The sequence below is a fragment of the Carassius auratus genome, chromosome 22 (assembly GCF_003368295.1).
Source record: "Carassius auratus strain Wakin chromosome 22, ASM336829v1, whole genome shotgun sequence".
Classification (NCBI taxonomy): domain Eukaryota; kingdom Metazoa; phylum Chordata; class Actinopteri; order Cypriniformes; family Cyprinidae; genus Carassius; species Carassius auratus.
This window is the reverse complement of record NC_039264.1, coordinates 19536716-19561003: the sequence shown is the minus strand read 5'-3', so window position 1 is coordinate 19561003 and position 24288 is coordinate 19536716. Positions and strand designations below refer to the sequence as shown.

Below are 24288 nucleotides of genomic sequence, written 5' to 3'. Positions count from 1 at the left end.
AGTGGATATGTACGAATTCATAAGAAATGGACAAATCCTACAAAGTCCTTATAAATCTGAGATCAGGTTGGAAGTCAAAGTCAATAGTGGATGTGTACAAACTTTTAATTAAATCAACAAATCATGAAGTCCTTATGAACTTGAGATCAGTTTGGAAGTTGCAGTCAGTAGTGGGTGTGTACAACTTTATACAAAATCAACAAATTGTTAAGTCCTTATGAATCTGAGATCAGGTTAGAAGTCACAGTCAATATTGGATGTGTACAAGTTTATACAAAATCGACAAATCATTAAGTCCTTACTAATTTGAGATCAATTCAGAGGTCGCAATAGAGGATGTGTCCAAATTTTTACAAAATCGACAAATCACAAAGTTCTTACAGATTTGAGATCAGGTTGGAAGACAATAGAAGATGTGTACGAATTTATTCCATACCAACATAAGCTGGGTTTCCATCACCTTGCTTTTATGCACATTTTGAAGTATCACATCAGAATCGAGTGATGGAAACACTGAATTTTGAATAAAAATGCCTTAATTTGCAAAAAAAGTTTTTACGCTTGCTTGAGGTGGCTTTTGTCTTGTGCGCAAAAGGGTTAATGTGGATAATGGGAGTTGGAAATGCATTTTGCAAGTAAATTCCTCCAAGTACATCAAAAAGGTCATATGACTTTGCATAAGGGGACGGTAAATCCTGACTAACCAGTGGACTGATCTTGTTCCACAGCTTCTGAAATGTTGTTATAGCCTATGGTTATTCGATAAGGCCTGAGCAAAGTCTATCATCAAAGAATTTTTGTATAATTGTTTCCCAAAACTGTTAAACTACCGTGTTCCCAAACAGCACCCCGAAAAGCAATAACCACATTGATTGTGTTTTGTCTGCTCCCTCTGAGGTGCAAGTAATTTATTATATACAGTAGGAATATATTATTATATTCAGTAGCTTCTCCTACTTCTCTAAGTGATGTACAGTGGCAGTTTATCAGGAATTGACTGTTTTGTTCTCTTGGACTCGTTGGACAGAAACAAAGATTGTTCGCAAATGTTTTGTGTGATATTCCAATTTTATCACTTAAGTTAAATTCACAACTTTGGATGGAAACCAGGCTATTGTAAAGATCAGGTTGGGAGATGCGGTCAGTAGTGGTTGTATACAAAATCACACGAAACTGACGATTTGTGAAGTCCTTATGAATTTGAGATGAGTTTGGAAGATGTGGTCAAAAGTGTATGTAAACGACAGCGCTGCTAAGTCTGGTTTTCGATGTCTCAGGTCTGCATGTGAAGGATTAGTCCAGCTGTGACATTCTACTTTGAGAAACAGGGTAGGTTAATACTCTCGAGGGGGGGAGGGATGAGGATTTGATCCAAGATGAGAGAGAATGTGTGTGAGTGGATATGTGTGTGGTGATAGGGGAGCTACTGAGGCTCAATCAGAGCAACAATGAGGAGAAGTAGAGACATGCCGGTCCGGAACAAAAGGATGGATGGAGTGCAGAGCTAGAGGGAAAGGAGGGAGGTCAATGAGTTGGGTGGGGGGATCTGAGCTAAACTGGCTGATCACTATCAGCTAAATGGTCTCTCTTCAACAGCATTCATCCATCCGTCAATCCGTCCTTCACACACACACACACACACAATATGCCTCATCCCTGAGCCTTACATGGAACTCCCACTTTGTCTCTGTTAGACTCTGAGACAAAAGAACAGAGGGAGAAAGAGCCAAAAGAGAAGGAGATAGTGATAAAAGGAACTGATAAACGGATGTGTTGTGGACACTAAGTGCTTTTTGATGAAGTGTATAAAATATATAAAATAAAAGTATATAAAGTCTATCTATCTACTGTATCAGAAAGTTACTTTTAATAGTAATGCTTTACAGTATTGTGTTACTCCCTAAAAAGTAACTAGTTACATTACTTAGTTACTTTTTTATGGACAGTAATTCATTGTTACTTTGGTGTTGCTTTTTCTCATTTGGGCTGGGCTTTCTTGTTTGTTTAATATAAAAAGTTATATTCTTGGCGAATGCAAAAGACCGTTTACGCCAAAAGTGAAATAAATACACCTCAAGCTCTAGGAAATGTACTGTAAATTCATATCTATTCAGTAGAGCAATGTAATTATCATGTTCAAGGTCCAGAAACGTAGCAAGGACATTGGTAAAATAATCCATGTGACATCGTAATTTTACGAAGCTACGAAAATACTTTTTGTACGCAAAGAAGACAGAAATAACGACTTTATTCAACAATTCGTCTCCGCGTTCTGTCAGCTGCACTACAAGGATATGTTGTTTTCATTCATATCAAAGCATAAGCAACGTAGAAAACTTATTTGTGTTATGCATCTGACACAAAACACGGGGGAGAAAAATTCAGATGGTCTTTAGTGTATAGTTTTCAGAAATTTACATGACAAATTTTCTTTATCAGTAAACAAAATTGAAACGGTAAAAAACACTTTGGCATGAGAAATTAATCTTCCGTTTTCAAGAGTGAGTGGAAATGTTTAATAGTTTATAGAGAGAGTAAAAACAGATCTGAAGTGGAGGAGGGATTCCGGAAGGACTGCATCTGCTCTTATCGTTATCATGGGTGGAATTATTTGGGCATCTGCCCCACAAACATTAATAAGGAAACTCCGTCGGTGAAAACTTTCCAGGAGAAACCACTACCAGAATCGCAGTTCATGCAGTGATCCATTCTCTTATGTCACAGATTGTCCCCTAACCTATTTATTCTCTCTTCCTCTCTCACACACCAGCCATTTGCAGGATTACGGTCTGCTTCCGTTCATCCGGTGGCAGAGATGACGATTCCGTTTCTGCTCACGTTCAGGTTTAATCCATCTGCAGTTTTTCATTATACACAAATCCATTAAAAGCCTGGTTGAGGGTGACAGGGCGAGGGATCTTGAGCGAGTCACATTTAACACACCGGGCATCACATCCTAGGGATTGGATATCCCAGAATTACAGGATATAGTGCAACAATGTCTTGTGTATATATAGACAAAAGGATTACCATTGGAAAACGCCACAGAGGGATTTGATGCTAAAACCTTTTTTTTATTATTGTTTAAGCACACATGAGTGAGAGAGATGTAAAGCGCAATAGTGGACAGAGATATCCTGACTTGGGATATCTAATCCAGATTAACAGATATGGCTATTTCTAGCTCAGTTGCATCAGTAAAGTCTTAAATGAATTAATAAATATGTATGCAATGTAAGTTTATAATTGAATGTGTTATGTCTATTTTTGTGTGTCTCTTGCATCGTAAAGTTTTATTAATATATTATTTCATCAGCATTTTAAAATGAGTTTAACTAGTTTCATTAAAAGTTCATTTTAAGTGCGCTGTACCTAATTCTTGTTTCCCTAAAGAGTTGAAGAGGATAATGGGAATGTGGTGGATTGGGTGGAAGGTGGAGGGAGTTTAGTGGATGGAGTTGAGTTTTTTGGAAAAAGGGGTACTCAGGGCCACTGGAGCGAGAGTAAGTTTTTTTATTGGAGCAGTGAATTATAGGGATGGAACAGGTTTAGCCTCACCAAGAGGACAAAGGGAAGCTTATGAGCTGACAAGTTGAATCACTAAATCACTAGTATGGTCTTCCTCACACACCCCTTTAAACTGGCTTTGGTAACACTTCTGCAAACATAAATTTAGCGATTTGGTCTGTATTTGAAATCAAAAAGCTTTAGCATCTCTTTAAGATCAGCATCTGGGCAGCTGTTTAAGTTCGTGGAGGAAATGTAGAGCTGTTTGCAGACACACACTTTGTTCCGTCGTCTTTTATCCTCTCCTCGCTCCTTGATGTGACCGTCACTCCGGCTAAATCTCCTGCTTTCTCTTCACGCTCGACTCTCCGGCTGGTTTAAGTGCTGGCTCAAGATGAAGGGGAGGGGAGGTGAAGAAGAGGAATGAAGGCAAGAGTGAAGAATGAAAAGAAGCAGTTGCTGCATGCCATTGAGAGGATGTCTGGCTCTTCAGAATAACAACACCTCAAAGCCAAGAGAGAGAGAGGAAAGACACAGAGGAGGAACGAAAGAACAAGGGAGACACTTCACAGAACAAGGAGGAGATGTTTAGGAAACAAGGGGGAGGAATTTAGCAGAAAGGGAGAGAATGAAGAACAGGGGAGGTGTAAAAACAACACTACAGAAAAGGGGAAACCCGAGGCGTTTGGTGATTTAAAGACCAATGGACCATGACAAGACGGAGAGAAAGAGAGCGCTAGAGATAGAGAAGGGGAAACCCAGTCAATCCATCCTCACATTTACCCCCTAACCCTGTAGATACTGCATATTTATTATTCATGTTTGTATGTGTAAATATAATAGTAACTGTGTCAAAATAAATGTTTTATTTCAGCAACAAATTATATATATATATATATATATATATATATATATATATATATATATATATATATATAAGGGTTCCAAATCAATAATTTAGGATGCTGCTTACGAGGTACTTCAGTTTTAATGTAGGGTTAGGCAGATAGATGATGCCATTGTCCATTCATTAGTTGTTTTCCCTCATAAGGATTCACACTTTGGGCACAACCCCTAATACCCCTAATATTTTTTGGATTGTGAAACAACAGCCTGGAACAGTGTTGTACAGAATATGTGCAGTTAGAAAAATCGGGCCATGGTCGTAGAGTACACACATACTTTGCTGTTGACAGAGTTCATGTTATGCACACTGTATGCATACCCTAGTGCAGCGGTTCCCAATCCCAGGCCAGGATTGCGTAGCAATCAGGGATTCGTAGCATGTCAAAATTCATTATATTTATTTATTTAGTTTAGTACGCTAATGTAAAATTTTTCATTGACGGCATTTGAAATGAAAATCAACGTAGAACTTCAATTTTACGTATGTTGTTTAAGCCTTTCGAAATACCCCATAGACTTCAGAACATGAAGGTTAACTTTAAAACAAACTTACCCTACAGTGTCATATTTCTAGACCTTTCCACCATCTGCACTGCCAGTGTATTGTCAGTCTGTCTGCACCTTCAGGATCACCTAATAAACAATGGACTTTGAGTGGGGATTGAGGCTTTAAACTGTTTCCCTCCTGCAGATGATTGAGGAGCTCTTGGGTTTACATTCACCCTTGTCTTACATACATCACAAGGAGAGAATAAAGCTTAAGACGCCCGGCCCAGACTGATAAAGAGAAAGTTGGAGAGCGAAAGGAGGACAACGAAGCGGAGGATGAGTTCAAGGAACATAAAGAAAGATTTAGCTGCCGTTTATTCAGCACCCTCCACGTAGGGGCTCTCTCTCCATGCCATCTGAACTTTGACCTCTGACCGGGGCTTTGTTAAGCAGTCAGGTGCCAACTTGCCCCAAGGCAAGATGGGATTCCATCACCCCCCCCCCCTCCTCTTTTTCAGTCTCACACACATACGCTCCGTACTCTTGGAAGGAAAACAAATACGATTTAGCATTATTGCAAAGTTGATGAAAGAGCAGATCCTCTTTAGAGTCCATCTACTGTGTGACTCAGCAGCTCAGACAGCTAATTCGGCCCTAAATGCCTCCAGGGATTCCCACAGGAAAACCAACTCACTTTTGTGCTACAAGTGCAGCTTTGAAGAGCTTCGAGCATGTGTCTGCACTCTGTATTGACTTGGGAGATACTTTTTTTGCCATTTTAAGAATATTGTGTGTTAACTCGAATCATTGATCATTTATGAAATATTGCATTTTTATTGCAATATTACATTTTTTAAGCTGCTGCAGTCACTAGATTTTATAGTGATTACGGTTTATGACATCAACATTTTTTGGAAGATTCCCTTTGGACATTTATTCTCAGTGCTGTGTCTTGGAGGTATAGCTAGACCCATGTTAAATGAAATGGTCCTCCAAGCATTATTTTTCATATTAATAGGGTTGTAGTCCGGAGATGACATCTGGAACAGACATTGATATTTGGAGACCAGCAATAATTAAAATTTGAATGGACCGAACAATAAAACACAGTTTAGATATCTGTCCTGCCCCTACTCTACTATGATAGGATGGCTGGTTAACAGTGACAGTGCCAAAGTTGAGCATTTATAAATACTTGACAACAAGAAAAACAACTGCAAACATGAATCATGCTGCTACCCAGTGAAGGCAATTGAAGATAGCCTTAGAAATAAAAACTTTGGTGGACACATTGTCATGCAGTGTTTTCTTAATACAGTATATTGGCTGCAACACACTCCAGAATAGTTGGGTCAGAGGCACGTCTAACACTGTCACATCAACTTTATTTTTAATAACAACGTTTCATTGTTTGGGAATTGATGATACTAATGGTTAAAGTTTAGCTAAATATTTGTCCAGTCTCTCTTGAAGCAAGGCTTCAGATGCTCAGCAGTCTGTGACTGTCGTTGTCTGATTCTCATGACTGGTCATACATTTTCAATTGAAGTGAGATCTGGACTGCAGCAGGCCAGTCTAACACATTTACTCGGTCTCTATGAAACCACACTGTTGTAGGTAATGCAGAATAAGAGCTGACATCGTCTTGATCTAATAACCTTGGACTTCCCATGAAAGACATCTTGATGGCAGTATATTTCTCTGTACAATCCCAATATATGCCTCCGTGTCAATAGTACCTTCACAGATATGCCAGTCACCCATGCTGTTTGCTCTGCTGCACCCCCATACCATGACACACGTTTGCTTTAGTTTCTGTCACTAATGAAAGTCTGGATTGGTCTTTGGGAATCAGAACTGGAAATCCATTTTTCCTGGAAACAAGTTCAAACGTGGACACATCTGAGTACAGCACTTTTTTTTTTGACTATCTGAGATGAGCTCTGGCTCAGAAAACCTGGCAGCATTGCTGAATAGAATTGATTTATAGCTTTCTCCTAGAGTAATATATATTTAAGTTGCATTTCTTGATGCAGCAGCAGACTGTGGTAAATGACAGTGGTTTTCTGAAGTACTCTTGAGCCCGTGTGGCTATATTTAACACCGCAGCATGACGGTTTCTTATGCAAGGCCATCTGAGGGCTCAAAGGTCAAGCACCTTCATCTGAGGTTTCCTGCCTTGCCCTACATGTACTGTGATTTCTCTGCATTCCCTGAATCTTTTCACAATATTATGGATGGTAGTTGGTGAAAGACCTAAATTCTTTGCAATTTGGCATTCCAAAATGCCATTTTGGATTTGTTTCACACTTCTCTTGTGAAATTTGGCACAAAGTGATGAGCCATGATCCAGCTTTGCTTGCGAAGACTGAGATCCTCCTTTTATACCCAAACATGATAACTTATCCTATTACCAATTCACCTGCTTACTGTGAGCTGTTTAAAAACTGTTTAACATGGATATTCTATAACCTTTTCACTTTTATGTTGCCACTGTCCTAACTTTTTTGGAATGTGTTGCAGCCGCCAAAACAAAATTTGTTTCAAAATACATTTACGTTGGTCAGTGAAACTTTGGAAATCTTTTCTTTGTACTTTTGTCAATTAATTAAAATTTAAAGAGCATTAACAAATCACAGATTCTTGTTTTAATTACATTTTACACAACGTCCCAACTTCTCTGGGATTGGGATTGTAAAACCAAGGGTCAGGTCATTGCATTTTTACGCAAACCCAATCATTTATTTGAAGTATCATGTTGCCATATGTCAAAAAACGAGCATTGAGCATTACAAATGCCAGTTTTAGAAAGTTTTCAATGTTTCATGTGAGCAAAGCTACAATATTCTGGCCTTTGTTCTGTGCAACCCCTCACCTCGGGGTCTCTCGGCTCTGAGAAGGATCCTCAAGCTTAACGTGCAAGATCAAATGGTGCAGAAACAGAGAAAAGTGTCTTTCAACTTGCAGAACCGCCAAGATTAGGACAAGTACATCAGAGAAGCAGAGCAATAAAGAGAGAGAAAGCCTGCGGGTCAGAGAAAGAGACAGCAGAAGAGAGAGACTCAACCAAGTAGGGTAGTTAGTCGATAGAATAGTAGGCAATACAAGCGTATCTGACCCTTATCCCCACATAAAACAGACATCATACACTATATTATATATGTATAAAAACATAACATGATTTGTAGCTGTGCTATCTCTAGTTCAAAGCTGCTTGGAGAAAGCCCTGCTTGTCCGTGCGTGCTGGGGCAAGATCTGAACAGGGATTTTGAGTTTGACAAGCCCACCTCTGTCACTTTTTTCTTCTCGTTTTTTTCCCCTTTCATCAAAGAGCGAGTGCCTCACTGGCAAGCGGGCAACTGTTTTAATGTGATCATGATGTCCTCAGATTTGTGATGCATTTCACATCAAAGAGGGTGAGGGACGAGGCTAGGAAAATGATATGGAGGAAAAAAGGAAAGGATAAGGAGAGGAGATGGGAAAGGAAAAGACAGGTGAATTTCACGTTTTTCAAGGATTTTTCTATCGCGTGAGCTCCCAATGGTAGTTGCTGCTAATATGCATAAACTTGAAATTTGCATCACAAAACACTTCTGCTGCTCATGTTGCCTAAAATCGCCAATGAAAACGACTTCCAGGCACAGTGATGGAGTTAGTGAAACAGTAGCGCTCAAGCATGATGCCGTGTCAGCTGTAATCTCTTGCCAGATGTGTGCCTGTGAGCAAAAGCTACCCTGTCAACATCCCTCCTCTTCGTCCTCTCATCTTCCTCCCACTGCAGCTGTCTTTTTCTTCTTCTCCCTCCATCTGGACCCTCTTCACCCGCCACCTTGCCAGGCTTCATTCACATCCTGTCTCTTTTTCCTTTGATATAATGCATCTGTTCTTGTACAAGACAAAAGTATTGGCTGTTAATGGGACTTTTAAAGGAAAAATCAGCTTTTTAGAACTGACTTTTTGCATTCCCTGAAGAGAAACCCAGTGCTTAGATGGCAGGAAACATTTTTCACCATTGAAGCTGTGACGCCTTCGCAAATATTATGACGGTCATTGGAGATTATCCAAATTTATATTAAATTTAGATTGGAAGTATAGTTAACAAAAATCAAATATAGCAAATAAGAGTGTTACAATGTTACAAATTCAAAACACTACTAATTCAATAATAATTATCCTGTTATGATTTTAAAACTTTATAACATTTTGGCTTAAAAATTGCGAAATTAAAGACTAAAAATGTTAAACCATGTTACAAGTGAACGTAAGCATGAGAACATTACAATGTGGTTTGCTATAGATTGTTTAACAGTTATTAAATTAATATTAACACATTTTTGTACTTTAAGTTTCGCATACTGATGACAACATTGTCAAAATGATCATTGTTCGCATGGAGCCACAAAAATGACTAAAAATGCTGTAATATTTATGTCAGCCCAGTAGTTGGCGATGTAACTTTGTAAACTATGCGCCTTCGCACGTTTATATCGAATGAACTCACAATATGCATGCGCATGAAATCACCATTTTCACAGATTCATAGTTTTTTAGTTTACATGGATTGAATAACAATTGAAAACCATTTGCAGAAGTTACATTTTCAGACTCCCTAAACAATATTGTCATGTAAATAAATGGCCATTACGTATAGACAGTTTTCCATTTTTATTTGAAAACTTTGCCCAAATGAGTACCCTGTTTGCAGATTTTGAGTAATCAGAGTTAACCAATTAACAGAACATTGTGTTGTGTATGATGGGCAATACCCGTCCCAAATAAATATTGTGATTCCATCTGAATTAATTGCAGAAAACAATCCCAAAGACCAGGAAAAAAATAAGTGGTAGCACTGTAAATAGAAGGAGCTGCACTCAATACCCTTTGTGACATCTGCTGTGGTTTGATTGGTTCTTCCTTCAGGAGACTCTGAGATATTAGGAAACACAATTTTAATTCACTGCCTTTGGGCATAGAGGAGCTTCACAAGGATGAACAAGCTTAAGATATGCCTTAGGTGTTTAAATCCTTTTTTTGGCAGGGCACGTAGCCAAAATGTCTTAAGGCTACAAGGATTGTGCAACAGTGGAATGTTTTGAGATAGTGACGTGGGATTGGACTTGGCCTTTGAGATCAGGGACTGATTTCTTTCCTGGGGTTACAAGTGAAGAGAAGGACCTGGTGGTCCTGGATAAAGGTTATCAAGTTAAAACACATCTGTATCAGCACAGTGAGACATGCTGATGTAGCTGGAGGCTTTAGTGTAAGGAAGTCACTGACCTCAACATCAGAGGCACTAAAAAACATTGGGGAGGGTTTACAAGAGGTGCTGGAGGCTCCATCTCACAGGCCGCTGGCTTAACCTGGGACTATGGAAAGTCTGGTAGGAATATGGTTGATAAATGTGAAGATGCCTCCGGGACGAGGAGGCTTAACCTCTGATCTAAACAGGGTGGGCCATGCATGCTTTGTTGGTCCGAGTGTTGAAAATATCTTTTCCCAAATGAATGTATCATTAGATAACAGCACTCATCCTGACCGGCCTGCTTTCAGTGGCTCAGATCGACCTAAGAGCTCAAAGACCAGATGGAGGGAGAACGTTACCACACACATTAATGCAGTGTTTCCTACTTTTCAAAGCAAGATCATAATTGGTTTTAACTACATATTATGCAAAAACAATACTTAAAAAATAATTTTATGAATTTTTTTAGTTGTAACGTTTTAAATGTTAATTAAATGTTAACGGTAATAATAAGAATGCATCATTTGCTTTATTATGCTTAATTGTTAATTTGTTAGTAATAGTAAATAGTAGAAGCATTTACATCATATTTGTCTGCATTTGTATTTACATCATAGTTGTTTTTTCCCATAACCTTTTGAATAAATTGAATAAACATTACAGTTTTTTTATATTTTTGAATGATACATTTTTCATTTAATAAATATATTTACATTTATTTATTTTATAATAATAATTGTATTAATTATTGTTATTACTATAATTCATTTGATAAAGCTTATAAAAAAAAATACTATTATTTAATGACTAATTATTACAATGATCCCCAGATCCAGTGATAATATTAGTACTAAAGGTTTTTTTTGTGTGTGTGCAAAAACTAACAAAAACTTGTTAGCAAAAACTAAGATGGCTGCTGATTAAATTGCATTGAAGTGACTTTGTTTAAACTGGTAACTTCTGAGTTTATGAATCATCATTAGTGATAAAAAGATGTTGTCTATATCCAGTTGTTTTGACTCATCACATTCAGTTCATTTCATTTTGGCACTATAGATTTAAAGCAGCATTTAACGCATGAACTCCTAGTACAGACTCACACTGTACACACACACACACACACACACACACACACACTCTCATTCACATAAAATCCCATGCTGCTTTCATAAACACACCCAGCCGCACTCCTTGATCTCCATCTTCTGATATGTTTCAGTCATCAGTGCATGATTGTACCCAGGAGATCACAGTCATCTATTTTCTGTCTCATCTATTTTCTGCATTTTCTGTTGAAGAATGATGTCATGGGTTCAGGTATTTTTTGAGAACAGAAGGGCGGCTGTGGAAACAGAGCCAGCTCAGGTTTTCCGTGCGAAGGCTCTGTCAAGCGGGCGTCCCCCTGCTTTCTCTCTGTGTGTGGGTGGTCTGGTCTGGGTCTCCTCAGGATATCGTCTGGTTTCAGACTCTCCCGCTCCTCCGATGTTAAGTGGCGAGGAGGGAACACGATTAAGTCCAGTTTGGGTGTTATCGTGAAACTCTAAAACAGTCCTCGCTGGAAAAACGCTTGGCGAAACCGTAGAAAGCTGTGTTCGAAATAACATACACATCCTATTTTCCCATTTCAAAGCTTTGAACAGTCAGCACTGGGAGAGAAGGCTGCTTCTCAGCGGGGAATGGCAAGAATTCTCATGACTCAGAAAGAGAAAGGAAGCGAAAAACAGAGCAAAAACAAGAGGAACTGAACAAAAGGCCACCATGGGACGCCGCGCGGAATGAGAGATGGCGAAAAGGTTGAGGTGAAGCGTTTCGCATGGCCAAGATCACATGCTATCATCTGTCATATTTCAAAGAGAACCGTCGTCCATCCCGTCCAGCTGCTCTGGGGTCACTTACAGTTGGAGCTTAAACCATCCACATCCATTACTCCAGACGCTGAGTAGTCGGGCCGTACAGGTGCATGCAGACACACGCTTGGACGTCCAGAGGGTGTGAGGGATTCAAGCTCTGTTGGGTGTGTTGGTTCGCGCACTCTCTTTAGCAGACGAGTTAATGAGAAGGTCTGTATTATATCACTCTTCTGCTAGGACGACTGCAGGGCAGGGATGGTCCTGGTGTCTCCTCCATCTCCCGCACTGTGTTTAGGCTGATGTTTACGGCAGCCCACTGACCCAGCGGCTCCACGCAGAGACGCTCGCATACTTACCTAGCCTCTAGCCGGTAATCCAGCACAGCTGTGCTATGCTGGCCGCTAAAGCACTCACCAAATGGTCCTAATTAAAATTCTGTAGTATTCTAAACACATATATTAAGAATAAACACTAAAAAGTGAAGTCATTCATTTTAAATGATAAAAGTGAATGTACAACCTTACAAAGTAATATACGAAAATGGATTTTCATTTAGAGATTTGCTGAAGGTTACTTTGTTACAAAGTATTAATGTTTGATGACAGAAGAGGTCATCTGAATGTAAAAGTGGGAAATGAGCATGAACAAACAAATATCTCAATATTTATAAGCAAGTATGTAATTTAATAGTTATTAGACAATACCTATGGAGTATGGGGGGGGGGTAAATAAATAAAGATATATAATAAATATATTTTGGCCACAAATTCAGAATTTCTTTCCTATTTTTACGTAAATGATGGCCACGTTGTACTAATTTACTCCCTCATTTTAGTTAAATTAAAACTAGAAAAAAATAATAAGTACAATGTAGCCACAATTCAACTAACATGACGCGACAGGTAAATAAAATGTGGTAAAATTCTCTATTTGTGGTCTCAATATTAGTGTACTGGTGTATAAACAGTTTTCACTCAGAAATTGCTAGCAAATTTAAGTAATTATGAAGAAATGGGAAGTAACATTGGATTAAATATGGATTTTGACTCTAGTAATCTTTATTTACATAGCATCTTACGGTGAAAACATTTTTTGTCTTCATTTGAACAGTTTATTAATGACACTTACAGGATATAGGACCTTCATACAGTGTGTGCCATTTTAAAGACTGTAAGTCTGTTCTTAAATTCAATATTGTATCTAACCTGACAAAGTGTTCAAGTGTCCAAATACTCTTTAGGGCCACTATATCTGCTTTAATCTGCTTTACCTTACGTGTACTTCTCTTATGAGTATGATGGATTGGGGGTAGAAAAAACAACACATATTGTCTTGATTCTGGTCTTTTTTTATTACCCCACACCCCTTGCAGTCAGTTGGTGGGAATGGTGGCAATCCAGTAATTCATTGCCTTGATCAGAGCTTTGCAGTTTCTGTGGAAAGCATGTCATTAAATAGCAGGGGAGATATATATATCAGTCTAGAGAAGTGTGTGTATTAAGAGCAGCTCTGGCCCAGGAGAAACCACTCTATTGCCCTCCACCCACTTCACACACACTTAGAGAAATCAGAGCTCACGACTGTACTTTATGCTCCTCAGTCAGCCACACAAAGGAGCCCTTCTCCCCTTTGCTGCCCCGCCAGAAGAGAGCCGCCAACCACAGTCTGAACGTCCACTTCAATACCTGTTTCCATCTCAATGGAGGCAAACTATCAAGTAGCCAACCAGGAACTGCATTGAAGTGGAACGGTGTGAACATTATGTGGAAACACTTTACTGGAAGCCTGCATTAAGCATTTGACAAACAACATTTTGACTGTCATTTTGACTGTTCTTGAGTATGTTCAACATCCGCCAATATGAGCTGCCATGTGACCTGCAACATCAGCCCTTTCGCTTAGTGATGCTGTGCTCATCTTTTTGTTTTATCTATTAATTTGGTTTTATAAAATCATATAATATATAGTATTATATAGTATATACCATTATACTAATATATACCATGACTTGAATACACTTCTTGATAAGCATGTTTTAACTAATTAATAAAATAATGATAATAATAATAATAATAAAATAAATTAATAATAATAAATGTCAGGACGATACATATTGAAGCTTGTTTCCACCTTGAAATAAAAAAGGTAATTGCAACTTTTTATTTCACAATTCTGAGGGGAAAAAAAATCTGAATTGCTTGGTAAAAAGCCTCAATTTTTTTTTTTTTTTTAAATTAATTAATCATTAATTAATCATTTATTTATAAATTAAGCAACAATAATAGTAATATCACGATGAAAAACATCATTGAAATGATAATATTGAAAAGAAAAAAGGAAAGAAATCATTTATTATTATTTTTAGACAAAAAGAAAGCAGTGAAGCAGTTTTATTGATATCTTTCAGATTTCATAATATTTTAATATATATAACATTTTACCTGTTATTTTACCCTATGAAACAGAAAAGATCAGAATATATTAAATATATATAACATTTTTGTTTGTTTTAAATAATGGTCTACATTTAATTGTATTATAGATGTTGTTTGTTTGTATACAAATACATATTCTAAGAATTAATTTTTAGAATCATAAAAACTGATCAACTGATCATAAGCTAATGTAAGAGATCATGAATGCAGAACAATGTTTTCTACAGCATAGTTTTATAACCTGTACTGTGTTACCGATTATCTTGAATATGTTTGCTCATAGTTCTCTGTATATGTTCACCCTAGTTTGACCTCTCTATGTAATCTTACAGCTCTTGCCTGAGGCGCATATACAAGCAGTGGCGGTGTGCAGTGTCTTCAGACCATTTTAACTGCACTAGAATGTCTGTGTGTAGAATGACATACATACTACAACCTACAGGTTTATATATTACCCATTCATTCAGTAGGGCTGCCTGTTGACTTAAGAGTTTGAGGGTTTCGCTTTAAGGCAGGTCGGTTTGTGTGTGCCAAACATTATTTATTTTGTAGATGGCTTCCCTTTGACTTTGTAAAGACCCTGTGACGAGTGATAGACTTTGAGTATCCAAGGAGCAGCCAAGAACAAACAGCCCCGGACTGACATTCCTCCATACGCAGTCTCTTTCTGGGCTTCCTCTGGGCAAAGCTACTGTGTATTGGAGTGTCAGTTGGGTATGTGGAGCCAGTGTCTGTTCTTAGGAGTCTCTGTACGTTGACGTTGCTGTGATGGTGCCGCTGTTTTGGAGACCAGGTTGACATGCACTTATACAACGCCAGATTCCACTTACTCCTCATCTTCAAAGTCCAGAGACTGTCTCCCAGTCAAAACAACATATCATGGGTTTGACGCCGATGTGGCTCATGGTCACTTGGAAGGTGACTTTGTATTGCTTAATAGTTTAGTTCGTCCTGACACTATTTGAGGATCGTTTATAAACATATTTAGTAGGCTAATATGAAAACTTAAGTCAGTGTGCTCAAGTAAAACCTGCTATGGATGTGAGGAGATCAACATCCATGTGGTGGGTCTTAACTGGGACAGATTGAGATAACCCAAGACTAGTAAGTGTAATAGGTAAGTCTAAAGTCAGATAATATCAAATGTCAGTGCTTAAGTAATGTTTAAATTTACTCAGACTGTCCCGTTCTCTCTTCTCACAGAAGTGCAGTCTTTAATTATCAAAGAAAGGCCTCCATCTAGTGGAGTGAAAAAGGACGTGATGAATATAGCGTGCTTAATTGTTTCATCGTTGAAACGAGGAAGTATAGTTTATATTTGTATGTATTCTAGAGTAGTTTTGAACACAACCGAGGTGTTGTTATTTATAAAGCTATAACAGTGCAACATATAATATCTGTACTTACGTTTTTATTAGGTGTCGATGTTGATCCTGTCAGAAAGTGTTTGTGCAACGGAATATATTTGCGCGCGTCTTTGTGGCGCCAATTTGCGTAGTAGATTGCTTTTTCAACGAAATTCATATCAGGACAAAACTTGTGTCACTAATTATAGCTAACAGCTATTATATTGGGTTTAAAAAACATATTGAAACGGAGTAACAACTTGTGAGGTAATGTATTTAAAACAGTTTTATTGATATTTTAGTCACAGCTAAAGCAATGCTCTTTAACCTTGACTATTCTGACAATAAATCATGGTTTTTCACACACCTTATTAGTGTTATCTTTTTTTTATTTTATTTACTAGATATCATTTGTTAGCGAAATCCATTTCAAGAAAAATATTCTGTTTCAATAAATAATTTTAGCAGACATGTGATACATTTAAAAAGACATACATGTTTTATTTATCACAGTCACACCAATGCTAGCAATGCTTATTAGCCTTGACTATGTTAACAATAAAACATACCCTTTTGTGTTAATACTAACAAACAGAAATGTAAGAAAATTACAAAAATTATAGAGTATAACAAACTGATTTATTTTGACCATTTATTCAGACATACCCCATTAAAACATAGACCAAACAGCACAGGTTTATACACGTCATCCTCAGGAAAGCTTTGCTCTTAATCCATGGTTTTTTTAAGGATCAAAATTAGTTATTAATCTATAGTAGCAGATTGGAGATGCTGTGGAGTGATTGGATATGTCCTCAGCTGGGTGAATGCGTTCTTTGTTCTTGTACTCCTTTCATACTTCTTGTTTTTGGCCTTAGAAAATAGAGTAGAAATAGAAATACAAAGTTGTTTACCTGGATAAAAACAATTTATATTGGAAGCCTGAATATTCTTAATTTGATTCATGCATCAGGTCAAGACACTTGGGTAAAATGACAATGTTCTCCTATTATAAAAACTAGCATTAAGACAATGGGTATGTGAAGGGTTTCATTTCTGGACATTAAATATTGAATATACAAAACTAGAGCTTGAAATTCCTGTTCATACACACCAAATCTGCACTAAAACTCCACAAGACCGCTGCCTTCCGTGATCTTCAGGTGAACATCTTCTTCAGTTTGGAGAAAAATCCCCCTTCCTCTTTCTCCGGCTCTTCCTCTCTGCTCTGCCCTGACTCTGAGGTCTGTCCCTCCTGAGTACTACCTGAATGAAAACACATTTAGCAAAACAGCTGAAGGAAACGCTAACTTCCCTTTTATGTTGTCTATGTGTGTATGACCTTTGGCTGGTCTGGTTACTCCAGTAACAGTTCCTTCCACTTCCGTCTCATCCTCTGCATAACTCAACAGCAGCATTCTCTGCCTGTTCGTCAGTTTCCTGTAGATGATCAATGAGATTCATTAGACAAACACAAACTGGATGTGCATATGTGTGTATGTGTGTGTTAGTGTGTGAATGCCTCTTACTTAGGGATTTTGATTTTGATATATACAAAATGATCTCCATAACCGAAGCTATTCACTCGTGGGATGCCTTTTCCTCCCAGTCTGATCTTGTGGTCTGTCTGAATGCCTGGAGGAATCTGCAAGAAACACATTTCATTTCATGTCATCATATACTGTGGCAAGGCTACAATTAAAGCCACAATAAAAATCCTTTTTTTTTCTAACCGCAATGTCGATGGTGCTGTACAGTCCCTGTGCTCTGGCTGTTCCTCCTAGTATTGCCTGCGCTACTGAAATCATCACATCAGAGTGGATATCAGCGCCATCACGACGAAACACTGGACTCCTCTGCACCTGCAACATGGGAAGAGATATACACACAAATAAATAATTTAGAAAACTAGCAATTGAATAGGAATCACCTATGAAGAAAACACTAAATAAATGTAGAGAAAATAAAATACTAGTTTAAAACAAATTGTGTCAATTCAAATCAAATACAAATCTAAAACCAAATAATTCTAATAATTAAGAAAATTAAGGCTAGTAATAAAATGCAATGTGAAATTAGAAACTAACAATTTAAATATGTAGGGATGAATAACAAGAATAACATTAAGAAAAAATTAATGAAAGGTACAGTAAAAGTGAAAACTATAGAGAAAAAAAAGCGAAAGTAGTATGAACTGAAATGAAAGTGCAACGATTACACTAACAGGTAATAATGACCACATTTAATAAACGGGAATTAATGATGATATATATATATATATATTTTTTTTTTTTTTTTTTTTTTTACAGTATAACACTGTAAAATAAAAAGCAGTGTAAAATTAGAAATTAATATAATAGGAATAAATGATAAAAACAAGTTACTACAAGGATTAGTAAACTACAGACTAAATATGCCCATATTCGTGAAAAACTAACATGATGTGGCCCCAAAAAGTATGTGTACTTAAAAAAAAAAAAAAAAAAAAAACTTATCAAAAAGTTGTTATTCTAAATAAACCCTTTTAATGAAATCTATTACAAGCACGTTTTCCAAGGAAAACATGATAAAACCGCCTTTTTATGTTTTAAACACATACATTTTTCAATATACTATTCAAAATGAAAACAAATAGTAATTTACACTTTTCTTAGTGGAACATGTCGATAGTTCATGTGTGATATAAAGTGTCGGAATCAATTTTTTTTTTTTTTTTAATTAGGGCTCTATCTGGAAAGCAACACTCACTCTGAATGTGATGTAAATGTATTTCTTCCCGACTGGCACTTTAACTGTCTGTCCGTCTTCTATACCTGTAACATAATGACAACAGACGCTCAGTACCCCACACATTCACCTCAGTTCACCGAGAGTACGGTCACACACCTGCAGGCACAGGTACCATAACGGTCTGTTTCTGTTTGGTTTGTCCAGTTCCTCGACACATGATGCAAGGAGTGATGATGATAGAGCCCCGCCCACCGCACCGCCTACATGCTGAGCGCATCATAAACGGACCGGTGTTTATAGACTCCTGCATAATAGAGGCAATGATGTAAAAAAATGTGAAGGCAAGAAATGTAATCGCTAATACCATTGGCTATGGCGGCCTCACCATGCCAGTTCCATTGCAGTAGTGACAATGTGACACTTTAGTTCCCGGCTCGTGAGCTTTTCCGTCACAGCGTGGACAGGCGTCATCTATGTTGACCGTTATCTCCTTATTCACGCCTTTGGCAGCCTGCATAAACGTCAGCTCCATCACGAACTACAGAGAGAGAGAGAGAGAGAGAGGGTTCAGATGGTAAGAGTTTAATGACGAACAAACACAAATGTGCGATAGGTGTCGATGTGTGTCTCACTTCAGGTGCCTGTTCGAACATGGAGTTGAGGTCACCGAAGCCACGCCCCCCAGCGAACTCTCCAAAAATCTTCCTGAACAGCTCCTCTGGGTCCACGGTGGCTCCGCCTCTCCAGTACTGCTGCTGCTGCCCCGCCCCACTCGCACCCGGACCGGCCGAACCGTACGTGTCATACTGCTTCCTCTTCAGCTCATCACTGAGGGTCTATTCACACAGAACGCCATAAGACAAAAATATTCAACTCATACTTACTACACATTCAAAAGAATATTTGGTCACACTTTATTTTAGGGTCCAATTCACACTATTAACTAACCATTAACTATAACTTTTGCCTCAATTAACTCCTTATTTGATGCTTACTTATAATTTATAAGGTAGTTTAGGGAATTGGGTAGGATTATGGATGTCATGCATTATATGTACTTTATAAGCCTTAATAAACAGCCAATATGTTAATAATAGACATGCTAATAAGCAACTAGTTATTAGTGTGAATTGGACCCTATACTAAAGTGTTACCGAATAATTTCTTTAAAATAAATAAAAATAATAATAATAATAAAGTATTTTATAAACAAAAAAAAAAATTATTTATAGACTTACTACCTTTAAAAGGTTTGGGTTCAGTAAATATATTTTTAAATAAATTAATCATTTTATTGAGCTAGCATGCATTAAATTGTATCTTAAAGTATCTTTAAATGAATACTGTTATTTTGAACCTTTTATTCATGAAAATATTTGGAGAGAAAAAAATAATGGTTCACAAATTTACAATTTAATATTAACATTTTGTTTTCGATGCTTTCACATTATAATAATGGTATTCCACAGGAATGTGCTTAACAGTCATGAAAATGGTCAGAATTGAAAAAATTCAATAATGGTACTAAAAAAGCTTAATTTTTATTTATGCAAAAAAAAAAAAAAAAAAAAAAATGAAATTGAAATGTCTTTTGAGACATCTAGAGGAAAACTGAATGTTAATGTTCCTTGCCTCATAGGCTTCTGCCAGCTTGGCAAACTTCTCTTTCGCGTCAGGGTCATCTGGGTTGGTGTCTGGATGGTATTTCTTGGCCAACTGAGTGAAAATACCCACAGTGTTAAACTCCCAGTGAACCACCTTCCTTAAAAAAAAATATATGAAACTCATGTAACGTGGGTTGTCAAACCTGGTAGTAGGCTTTCTTAATGTCTTTCTGAGAGGCAGTCCGAGGAACCCCCAAAACATCATAGAAGTCCTGCTGATGGCACCCAGAAGTGGTGTGGAAGAAATGAGAGCTGAAAACACTGTGGCTTCTCAGCACTTAAAAATACAAACACACAATTTTTACCATGGTACATTTTTATAAAGACACTTACTACTATTTGCAATAATGTAAGTCAGTTGCATCATCTCATTCAACCTGTCTAATACCACTGACATATAAGGCCAAATACGTCCATGTGATATGTTAGACCTGATAAAACAGTACGCTTGTTCTATTAACAGAGTTCATAGTAACTAGCGTTACTTTGATCACATAACCAGCTCACCTGGTACCCTGTTCAATGTCACACGTCCTCCGTACCTCCAGCAGCTTAAATGACCCTCCTTCACATAACTGCGAATCCAGACAATCCTCAGAGCTGCAGTGTCTCCGTGTCTAGAAATGTTTGTGAGCGCACAGGCGCTGCGGAGTCCAGGTAAACCGCTTGACAGCCAGCGTGCGGTACAGCGAGCACTGGAGGCTGCCATGTTTACGTCGCTCTATGGGCCGGCTGTGCACTGCGCATGCGCGTGGAGTGGAGTTTTTAATTACATCTGCTTTGCGGCTTTTCGCCTCTAGATGGCGCGAGATGAAAACAGTTTGGCGAGTTATCGCAGGCGACAAAAACTTTGACATTTTGTATGTACTTCAAGATTAAATGCAAACACTAAAATGACCCTATAAATCCGAATGTGTCATGTTTTAATAGGCTACACAATTCTAAAGTCTCAGAAATATTAACATGATTAAAGTTTGGCCGAAAAACCTGTTGCACACAGTAGTGTACTTTTTTAAGAAGTAAAATGCCGTTTTGGTAGCTAGCTATATATATAAAACTTAACTCATTAATATTTATATTACATAATTAATATTTCAAGATTAACTCTGACTGAACTGCAAGCAACTAAGGTTTACTTGATTATGCATACTTTAAAAAAAAATGCAAGCATTGCGATATCAGTATACTATAAGGCTTATTATATAGAGTGACCATTGATGTTTATGCATGCAGTTTATGTAAGTAGTGTGCTATAAAGATCTCCTTGTTTTATATTACAAGCTATCGAGAATTAAATTTTACTCTTTGGCCATTTAAATCTCAATAAATCTGCTCAAATTCACATATGTTTGCTTAGTTTGAGCCTCTGAATAAAACCGAGGTGTTTTTTTTGTCTCCTGGAGGGATCATATTCTCCTATATATCATGCTAAAGTCATGAAAGCTTGATGTATAAATATTATACTCAAAAAAGCAAACTTTTTTATGTGTAAAGGTTCGGTAAAATTTGTTTCATATATCAGGCTTTACAGGGTTAAAATAAATAAATAGAAATACTACAGCACATGCCAAACCTTTTTTGTAGCCAGCCACATGGAGGATCTATATAAAGATGTACAATATCTGTCATCATGTGCAATTTAAACTCATCATGTAATATAACCTGGGAATCTAAACTACTAATTTTCCCTTAGCAGAGATAGAGTCGAGACCAGAGGCAAGACCTCAAGACCATCAAGGCCTCTCAAGATAGGTATCATCTTAACAGTAATGACTTTATTTGTCTTTAAATGTTTCCACATTTCATTCCCACTGGACAGATTGGAAAACGGTTGCCATACAACAGGGGTACAGTCAGGGGTTAAACTAGCATTTCAACAGTCCTGAGGTTTCTTGAGGAGGAAAAATGATATTTTGAACAACATATACTGTACTCATTAAACTCCACAATTTCTACAAGTCGTATAAGTGTGGTCTAACCCTGGCTCTCTTTAATATGGAGCTGTGCGGTGATGCCGGCCTGTGGCAACTGGGGTTTGGACGGCACTGAGACCCCCTGGTGATGATGTCATAATGACTGTGGCTGATGTCATGATGAGGCCGGTTGCTGGTTGGACGCAGAGGCTTGTGAGTGTGGTGAGTTTAACCACTGTCTCTCATGCCACCTCCGCAGGCAGGAATACGCCTGTTTCTGTGTGAGAATAAAGCATGTCTGTTTGCCTTTGGGAACCCTGAAAAAAGAGAAGTTTTTATTGTGAAGTATGGAAACTCCACTGAGATAACTGTATATGTTAAATGCATGCACACAGTTTCTTTGAGTGGGCAGAGGTTCAGATCCAGCTATAGTCCGTCTCATCCTTCTCTTTTAACATACTGTAAAAGTTAACAACACGGCTAGCATCTGTGTTGAATTAAGAAAATCCCAGTGCTGTACGGCTCTGGGCTGCTTTCAGTTGTTCCCCTTTGCTCTTTCACACACATAGACACTCGTTCCTTCACTTACTGTTGCTCACATGTGTGAGATAGACATGGCAATGAATTGCTAACATTGCTAAAGTAATAGCACACTTCTGCGAAAAGGAAGTGTGCTTAAATGTGCATTTGTGTTGTAGACCTACTTCAAAACATATTTTTAAAACGTTACTTGCAGTGAATGTCATATTAATTAAATGAAAGGACACTTAAGTGTGCTTAAAGAGATGAGAAAATTCCCATTCTAAACAGTGACACGGGGCAGTGCAGTCGCCTGTCAATGATAATAGTTACCCTTTGTTACCACCTTTACTGATGTAGAAACCACATGATAACAGTGTCCTGGACAAATGCGGAACTAGCTTCGCGACAAACTTCAACTAGAAAGAAATGCCGATCTCGCTTGTGTTTTACTCGACAGGTGAGTTGTTTTGATTCATATCTTTACAGAAAACGTATGCTATTATAACGATCAACAAGATTAGTATTATGGGGCATACACGCCAAAAGCGGGCGATCTAGACCTGCGCGAAGACGTGTCTGATCCATAGTCTGATCCATGATTTATCTTTACGTCTGATTGATGGCCGTCAACGGTTGGGTAGAAGACAACAAATCCCATCATTCCACGCTCCTTCTTAGCATCATCAAACCACGCGATTGTTATTGTTTTGATAGTGTGCCCTCTAGTGGCAGGTCCTACAACCTGTACCTTTAAGTACACTTTTAAAAAGTTCACTGTAGTGAAGTACAATTAAAAGTTTAAAGCTTACAGCATATTTCAAATCATTGTTTTAAGAAAATATACTTTAACGAAGTACACTTGTTTTGAAATTGTTGCGTATCACATGCATATCATTATAATTTAAACTATTGGGTGTTACTCAATATTACATTTAAAGTTAAGACTTTAAATGTACTAAGTTGCAACTTCATCATGAATATAAATGTGTAAATGCAAATGTAAATATATTGCATAAAAGCTTTCAAATAAAATGACATTAACATATATGTGTATTGTCAAATAGCATTAGTTTAATGCTATTTGACAATACACATTAAACATACGTAAAAAACACCAGTTATTATGATATTACATGTAAGTCCTACATAAATGGGTCGAAAAGCAAACTAAAGTACTATAATATACATTTGACCTATAATACATTTTAAATTTATTGTGGTTAATATGCCATTAAGTGTCCGAAAAGTTTTCACTTACATTGTTTTAGAGTATATCGTTTTCTTAATAAGTAATCATAAAAAAAAAAGATTTTACACTTTTCTAATGAAAATGTGAGTTGTGTCTTTGAATGGTTTCTAGAGAGGATACTGATGCATGGCTATTTGGTCCAGGCCCCTCCTGCAATGCAAATATTTGTCGCCTATTTCTTCGTCCACTTTGCCTGAGCATTTAGAATAGGAATATTACAGTAAATCCCTCAACAACTGCATAGTTTAAGATATAATTCAAGTATGTAACACAAACAGTGTTCGATATGTAAAACACTCTTTGTTCAAATATCTGACTCATACTAGGGAATGACTGTGTTCGCAACCATGAATAACATTGAATGTCATGAGCTCAAATCTGCAGTGTGACCAACCTCATCTAAAAATGCCCTTCAGCTGAAATATGTGATTTATT

General features: G+C 37.5%; 1 protein-coding gene across 1 annotated transcript; it reads right to left on the bottom strand.

Moving 5' to 3' along the window:
- Positions 1-16251: 16251 nt before the first annotated feature.
- Positions 16252-20917, bottom strand: dnaja3b (DnaJ heat shock protein family (Hsp40) member A3b). Its single transcript, XM_026198116.1, has 12 exons — positions 20677-20917; positions 20313-20446; positions 20138-20221; positions 19138-19341; positions 18891-19043; positions 18662-18809; positions 18524-18588; positions 17509-17637; positions 17305-17420; positions 17118-17215; positions 16890-17041; positions 16252-16648 (listed from the first exon to the last, which is right to left on the bottom strand). Exons 1-11 carry the CDS (start codon positions 20876-20878, stop codon positions 16935-16937), a joined length of 1440 nt encoding a protein of 479 aa, XP_026053901.1. The 5' UTR covers positions 20879-20917; the 3' UTR covers positions 16252-16648; positions 16890-16934.
- Between the last annotated feature and the right edge of the window lie 3371 nt (positions 20918-24288).